The 7,117-nt window shown below is 51.0% G+C and overlaps 2 protein-coding genes across 2 annotated transcripts; both read left to right on the top strand.

Annotated features, from left to right (window-relative positions):
* Nucleotides 1-1,516: 1,516 nt before the first annotated feature.
* Nucleotides 1,517-4,777, top strand: INO80B (INO80 complex subunit B). The gene is made up of 5 exons (XM_017860146.1): nt 1,517-1,662; nt 1,893-2,085; nt 2,634-2,752; nt 2,922-3,091; nt 4,161-4,777. Exons 1-5 carry the CDS (start codon nt 1,554-1,556, stop codon nt 4,689-4,691), a joined length of 1,122 nt encoding a protein of 373 aa, XP_017715635.1. The 5' UTR covers nt 1,517-1,553; the 3' UTR covers nt 4,692-4,777.
* A 142-nt stretch (nt 4,778-4,919) lies between these two features.
* On the top strand, nt 4,920-7,111 carry LOC108520680 (WW domain-binding protein 1-like; the record flags this gene model as incomplete). The annotated part of the gene is made up of 6 exons (XM_017860147.1): nt 4,920-5,509; nt 5,833-5,952; nt 6,312-6,386; nt 6,477-6,579; nt 6,707-6,883; nt 7,055-7,111. Coding segments are annotated over exons 1-6 (601 nt in total), but the record flags the coding sequence as incomplete, so codon positions are not given.
* Nucleotides 7,112-7,117: the final 6 nt, after the last annotated feature.

The following is a 7,117-nucleotide window of genomic DNA, read 5'->3' as shown; positions in this document are numbered from 1 at the left end:
CCTGAGCTTAAATAATTTTAAGCTCAAGGTTGCATAGCTAATAAATGGTGAAACTGGGATTTGATAATAGGCTTGTCTGACTCCAAAATCCCTTTTCATAATCACATACTACATGACTTCATCCTGGATTCCCCCAATATAATTGCTCATTGATTCTTGGTAATTTTATCACTGAAATGTAAGAGACAAGAGGAATGAGTTCTTTCTTTTTTCACTGCTGTTACCTTGCTCAGACACTCATATATATTTAGATATATGTATATAGGTGTTTTTTTTCCAATTATAAACGTGATATATATTGGCTGTAAGAAAATACATGACAGATCTAGATAGTGAAAGTTCCTCAACCCCAACTTCTACAGTTAACCAATATTAACAGGTATACATTCCTCATTTTTTTCTATGTATTTGCTAGTATATTATGCTTTTAAAAATCAGATCACATAATCCTGAAATTTACTTTTCTTTTCTCTTCTCTTTTTTTTTTTCTTCTTTTTTTGAGACAGAGTCTCGCTTTGTCCATCAGGCTGGAGTGCAGTGGCACGATATCGGCTCACTGCAACCTCCACCTCCCGGGTTCAAGCGATTCTCCTGCCTCAGCCTCCAGAGTAGCTGGGACTACAGGCGCGTGCCACCAAGCCAGCTAATTTTTGTGTGTGTTTTTAGTAGAGATGTGGTTTCACCATATTAGCCAGAATGGGGAATTCACTTTTCTTATTTCATGTATCAACACATACAAACCTACCTGCTTTTATATCTTTTTAAAAATGAGGTAAAATATACACGTTTTATACAAAATTCAAAAGGCGCAAAAGGGTATAATAATAAAAAATAGGTAGCCATCCACCCTTGTTCTCCATCTGCTCATCAGCAAATGACTCTTACCAATTTCCTAGGTAGCCTTCTGGCGCGCCTCATTTCCAAGCTACTTGACATCCCACTGTATGGATATACCAAGTTCATTAGGACACTCAGATTGTTAAAATTCTGTGTCAATCTCATTAATTACTTATCACTCAACTTTTCTTAGCAGTATGGTGTTCCACATTGTACAGCTGCACCGTAATTCATTTATTTATTCCTCTACTTATGAAAATTGAAGTCTAAATACCTAAGAGCGTTTGCTTTGCTCTGCTCTTAGGGCACTTGTGCTGTTTAAGCATTTCGGCCATTTTGTCATCAGTATAGTTTATGTATTCCTCCACCCAACTGTGAGTTCCTCAAGGACAGGGGCGGTGTTCATATTCATCTTTGCATCCACTTAGACTAGCTTCCCGCACTTGTTCTGGCGTATACATTCACCAAACTCGAGTTCAATAATTGACTCACCCGCGTTGAGCTCTGAAATCTAGTGTGGGGAGGCGGAGCCAGGGGAAAGCCCTGCCCATCTGGGCGGCCCCTACCTCAGAGGGACCGGAACGTTAGTTGGAAGGATTCTTGTTTCTCAGGGACGATTTTGGACGCGAAGCGTGCCCCGCACAAGGATGGTTGCTACGAACGGGAAGTAACTGGTTATTTTGCTGGCTCCAGTTTTTCCGCGGGGCGGAAAAGGCATGTCTGCGTGTGTCCCAACCATTTCTAGTCCCCTTTCCTTGCAGGACCTCATGAGTAAGCTGTGGCGGCGTGGGAGCACCTCTGGGGCTATGGAGGCCCCTGAGCCGGGTAAGCGCGGATAGATCAAGCAATTTAGGCCGTGTTAGAAAAGAATTCCCGTTCTTTCTCCTCGGAGAGTCCAGGGTACTTCGGCCACAGGTGGGAAGGAGAAAGGCAGTGCTGTTGTTATGGTAACAGAGAGTACTGCGGAAAGGGTGGGATCGGTAGGGGCTTAGGTTATTCAGGGCTTCCCCTGCCACCCTCCGGCCGAACACTGTCGACAGGCGTTCCTTCCGCAGGAGAAGCCCTGGAGTTGAGCCTGGCGGGTGCCCATGGCCATGGAGTGCACAAGAAAAAACACAAGAAGCACAAGAAGAAACACAAGAAGAAACACCATCAGGAAGAAGACGCCGGGCCTACGCAGCCGTCCCCTGCCAAGCCCCAGCTCAAACTCAAAATCAAGCTTGGGGGACAAGTCCTGGGGACCAAGAGGTGAGGCCAAGAGGGTCAAGGTTTTTTTTTTTTTTTTTTTTTTTTTTTTTTTTCTTTTTTGAGACGGAGTCTCGCTCTGTCACCCAGGCTGGAGTGCAGTGGCCAGATCTCAGCTCACTGCAAGCTCCGCCTCCCGGGTTCACGCCATTCTCCTGCCTCAGCCTCCCCGAGTAGCTGGGACTACAGGCGCCGCCACCTCACCCGGCTAGTTTTTTGTATTTTTAGTAGAGACGGGGTTTCACCGTGTTAGCCAGGATGGTCTCGATCTCCTGACCTCGTGATCCGCCCGTCTCGGCCTCCCAAAGTGCTGGGATTACAGGCTTGAGCCACCGCGCCCGGCCGGGTCAAAGTTTTATAAGGGGAACTTTAGGAGCAGAGAAAGTAGTTAGAAGCCGACTGGGCTTCCTAGAAGACCGAATGGACACTGTGACTTCAGGGTCCAGGTTTAGGCAGCAAGAGTCTAAGAGGGTGGGGAAAGTTGGGTGGAGCTACTGCGTAGGAGGAGGAGACGCTTGCTCATTTTAAAGAGTAGTGTTGCTTCTCTGCAGTGTTCCTACCTTCACTGTGATCCCAGAAGGGCCTCGCTCACCCTCTCCCCTTATGGTTGTGGATAATGAAGAGGAACCTATGGAAGGAGTCCCCCTTGAGCAGTACCGTGCCTGGCTGGGTGAGAAGGATCTGGAGGTGGGGAAACTGGGTTTCTTACTATACCCGCCTAAGGAAAGAAGGTTGGTTCTGAAATGGGTTAAGATTTTCCATATCCCAGTATTAACTCAGCCAAATTGGGGTGCACCATCTGAACAATTCTATTTTTCTTTCCCCAACTTCCTTCCCAGATGAAGACAGTAATCTCTCTCCCTCTCCACTTCGGGACCTATCAGGAGGGTTAGGGGGTCAAGAGGAAGAGGAGGAACAGAGGTGGCTGGATGCCCTGGAGAAGGGGGAGCTGGATGATAATGGAGACCTGAAGAAGGAGATCAATGAGCGGCTGCTTACTGCTCGACAGGTATGTTGGCTCATTGTTTATTCACTCACCAAAGTATACAGTATTGAGAACTCTCCACGACCCAAGCACTTTGCATGGCAGTGGGGATATCGATAGTGGAGAAAAGAGATAAAGTTTCTGTTCTCCTGGAGCTAGTATTCTAGTGTGTGTGTTGGGGGGCTGGGAAGTAAATAAGTAAATAAATAATTTCAAAAAGCTATATGGTTTATGACAGAAAGAATAGGGTGATGAAATAGAAATGGCGTAAACAAACAAATAGAAAATGACAGAAGAGAGACATTAGGGTAGTTAGAGAAGGCTTCTCTGAAGAGATAACATTTGCAATACCAGAGGAGCTTTTCCAACAGAGACCAGCAGGCGCACAGACGTTGAGACTGGAACATGTCTAGCAGAGTAAAGGAGAAGAAAAACTGGACAAGCTACTGAAGGGCTGTACGCAGAGAAGTGACATACTTGGTTTACATTTCAATAGATTACTCTGGCATCCTTGTAGAGAATGAATCTCCGTGGAGATAAGAGATAGAAGTATGGAGACCAACTAGGAAGCTGTTGAAGTAATCAGCCGAGAGGCAGTGGTTGCTTTAACCAAGACCAAAGTGGTGGAGATGGAGAAAATCATATGAAATATGGCTATATTTTGGAAGTAGATACTTTTGGGGAGGGGAATGGAGAGAAAATATATCAAGGCTAAGCCTGGGATTTTGGCTTCAGCAGTTATCCAACTGATACTCTTTACTGAGATAAGATTAGAAACAACAGATCTCTGGGAAAGCTGGTACGGTTTTGGTGCACAGGTCAGGCAGGCAACATTATTGATGCTTCTCCCCTTGAGAGTTAAGGACCTAAAGCTGAATGTCAGGAGATCTGGGATGAGGCAGTATTTATGAAGAGGAACCTATGGAAGGTGTCCTGGAGAGGGTGCTTATTAATTAATATCCCGTCTCCCAAGGCCTGCGCTGCTCAAGATCCTGCCTTCCATGTCCCTTCTTTCCCCTCCCCCGATCTGGCCGACCTCGCCTCTCCATCCTCCTCCATTTTCAGACAGCACCCCGTGTCTGTCTCTCCCTAGCGAGCTCTGCTCCAGAAGGCGCGGAGTCAGCCTTCCCCGATGCTGCCGTTGCCTGTGGCTGAGGGCTGTCCAGCTCCTGCCCTCACAGAGGAGATGCTGCTGAAGCGCGAGGAGCGGGCGCGTAAGCGGCGGCTCCAGGCGGCGCGGCGGGCAGAAGAGCACAAGAACCAGACTATCGAGCGCCTCACCAAGACTGCGGCGACCAGCGGGCGGGGAGGCCGGGGAGCCGCACGGGGCGAGCGGCGGGGAGGGCGGGCTGCGGCTCCGGCTCCCATGGTGCGCTACTGCAGCGGAGCACAGGGTTCCACCCTTTCCTTCCCACCTGGCGTCCCCGCCCCCACGGCGGTGTCTCAGCGGCCATCCCCCTCAGGCCCGCCTCCGCGCTGCTCTGTCCCCGGCTGTCCCCATCCGCGCCGCTACGCTTGCTCTCGCACCGGCCAGGCACTCTGCAGTCTTCAGTGCTACCGCATCAACCTGCAGATGCGGCTGGGGGGGCCCGAGGGCCCTGGATCCCCCCTTTTGGCTACGTAAGGCCCTTACCTAACCTGGACTCTGCGCCCTGTCCCATGCCCGCTCTTGAGTGTCTTCCCCACCCTATTAAATTTCATCTGGTGCTTTGGCTTGTACAGAACTGGGGGAGTGGGATGTTGTGGGCAGACCAGTCTCCGGTATACACATATTTTGCCCCTGTCGGAGCTTGCGTCGATGCCTGGGGCTTGGAAAGCACCGCAAGAAACTGGGCTGGTTTGTGCCCAGAGTCGGACCGACTTTTGGGGCCCCGCTTCTTACAGGCGGGATTACCTGGCAGTCTCCGGCATTTGGCGTCATTCCGAAGACATGGCGCAAGCCAATCAGCGGTAACCTTGGTCTTCGGGGCGGCTGTTCGTTGGTTGATATGCCAGAGCCTGTTCTGCTGTCTATATTGGCTAGTGCCGCTGTCAGTCAGGGTCGTGGGTCGAACCTTCCCCTACTCTTTGTCTGTACAAGCTCTTGTTGTCTGGGAGAGCGGCGAAGGCGCTGCTGTGGATTGGTCACAGGGAGAAACCTATTATCTGTTCCTATTGGCCTGTCCGTCAAGGGACGATGCTGATTGGTAGGGCAGAGCAATCTGAGTCCTAGTTGGTGGAGTTCTCCCCGGATGGAAGCTTAGGCCGCGTAGTGATGGTGGCGGCAGCGAAGATGGGCCGGGCAGGGACCATGGCGGTGGCAGCAGAGGTGGCAGGGGCGGGGCGGCTGGCGGTAGAGGAGGCTGTGGTCCTCAGGGGGCTGTAGGTGGAGGCATGGCTCAGGCCAGCAGCGGGAACGGCAGCGCGGAGGCCTGGGGGGCACTTCGGGCATCTCAACAGCAGGTATCCCAACAGCTCCAAAGCCTATCACGACAGCCATTTGTCTTTCCCCTTTCCTTGTCCCTTCCTTTTGGGGGTGGGGGAGGAACTCACGGAGCCAAAGGTACTGTGAAGTTCCTAAATATGTCCCACTCTTTGTCTAAACTTTGTAACGTAGATGCAGCAGACTTTTTCTGTAGCCTCATAGACCCCATCCCATGTCTGCAGTGGAAGCTTGCGGTGGCTCTCCAGTGATCAGAGGCATAGTGAGGCAGGCCCCAGGGAGGCTCCCTCTGTCTTGCAACAGTTATTTGTGATCTTTTTCTATGTGCCTGTTGTCACAACAGAGTCCGGCAGCGTCTTCTCTTGAGGGAGCAATTTGGAGAAGAGCTGGAACCCAGACTCGCGCCCTGGATGCCATCCTTTATCATCCACAGCTTCCCATCTGGTTGGGAGCACTGCTCTGGGTCTCACACTGTCCCTCCTCTGTCCTAGGGAGCCTGAGGCCCAGGGGTGGAAAGATCCAGTTGGGGGTGGGGGTAGTGAACTGCGCAGGATAATGAAAGCAACTTGCTTTGGAAATGACCTTCCCCTGCCCGTTGTCTGAGACTGAGATTATCTCAGACTGTCTTCTGGCTTCTGCCAAAACACTCCCTTAACAGAAAGCACCGGGGGGATGGGGGTAGGGGGGTTGGGGAGGGTGAGGCTTGAGTGTGAAGGAAGTCTCATATATGCAGACCTGAAATCTCCCTCTTTGTATGTCCAAACTTTTGTCTTGTTCTCTAGACTGATTCTTGCTATTCCAAATCCTCTTCCACGTTGACAGCCCTTCAGATATTTCAACACTCCTCTCAGCATCCTCCACTTCCCCCATCTCTCCAAGCTGAACTTGGTTGACAGGGTGGGATTGTGTATGTGCATGCAGGAGGTGGGGGTGGACAGTGCCCTGCGCTGGAATCCCCCTTAGTTCTAAGTGCCTCCTTGCCCCCAGCTTCGAGAGCTGTGCCCAGGAGTGAACAACCAGCCCTACCTCTGTGAGAGTGGTCACTGCTGTGGGGAGACTGGCTGCTGCACCTACTACTATGAGCTCTGGTGTAAGTCCCCAAGAAGGCTGTTTCCAAGTCCCTGTGCCCACCCTCCCTTGGACCTCAGAATTTCGGCCTTCAGGGCCCCTTCTCTGCATGAAAGATGCCTGAGTTGCTCCCTCCTTGCCTCTTGCAGGGTTCTGGCTGCTCTGGACTGTCCTCATCCTCTTTAGCTGCTGTTGCGCCTTCCGCCACCGACGAGCTAAACTCCGGCTGCAACAACAGCAGCGGCAGCGTGAAATCAACTTGTTGGCCTACCATGGGGCATGCCATGGGGCTGGTCCTTTCCCTACTGGTTCACTGCTTGACCTTCGTGAGTGACTTGATGCTCTAGGTCAACTACCAGTGGCCCTCCCCAAACCAGGACCCCAAATCATCTGACATTCCCTTTTCTACACATTTCAAAGTATTTTTCCCTAATATAAAAACTAGCATCCTATACCTGGTTGCCTTCAACCAATTATGCCAATTTTCTCCCCTGCAGGCCTCCTCAGCACCTTCAAGCCCCCAGCCTACGAGGATGTGGTTCACCGCCCAGGCACACCAC

This window comes from Rhinopithecus bieti, unplaced genomic scaffold (assembly GCF_001698545.2).
Source record: "Rhinopithecus bieti isolate Rb0 unplaced genomic scaffold, ASM169854v2 scaffold_54265, whole genome shotgun sequence".
Classification (NCBI taxonomy): Eukaryota; Metazoa; Chordata; class Mammalia; order Primates; family Cercopithecidae; genus Rhinopithecus; species Rhinopithecus bieti.
Note: the sequence above shows the minus strand (reverse complement) of the source record. Positions and strands in the feature narration are given on the sequence as shown.

Bases quoted from the DNA above. Each gene is read 5' to 3' on its own strand.
- INO80B (XM_017860146.1), top strand. From the start codon at position 1,554: ATGTCTGCGTGTGTCCCAACCATTTCTAGTCCCCTTTCCTTGCAGGAC. The intron at 2,753-2,921 runs GTGAGAAGGATC...CTTCCTTCCCAG, and splicing joins GCAGTACCGTGCCTGGCTGG to ATGAAGACAGTAATCTCTCT. The intron at 3,092-4,160 runs GTATGTTGGCTC...GTCTCTCCCTAG, and splicing joins GGCTGCTTACTGCTCGACAG to CGAGCTCTGCTCCAGAAGGC.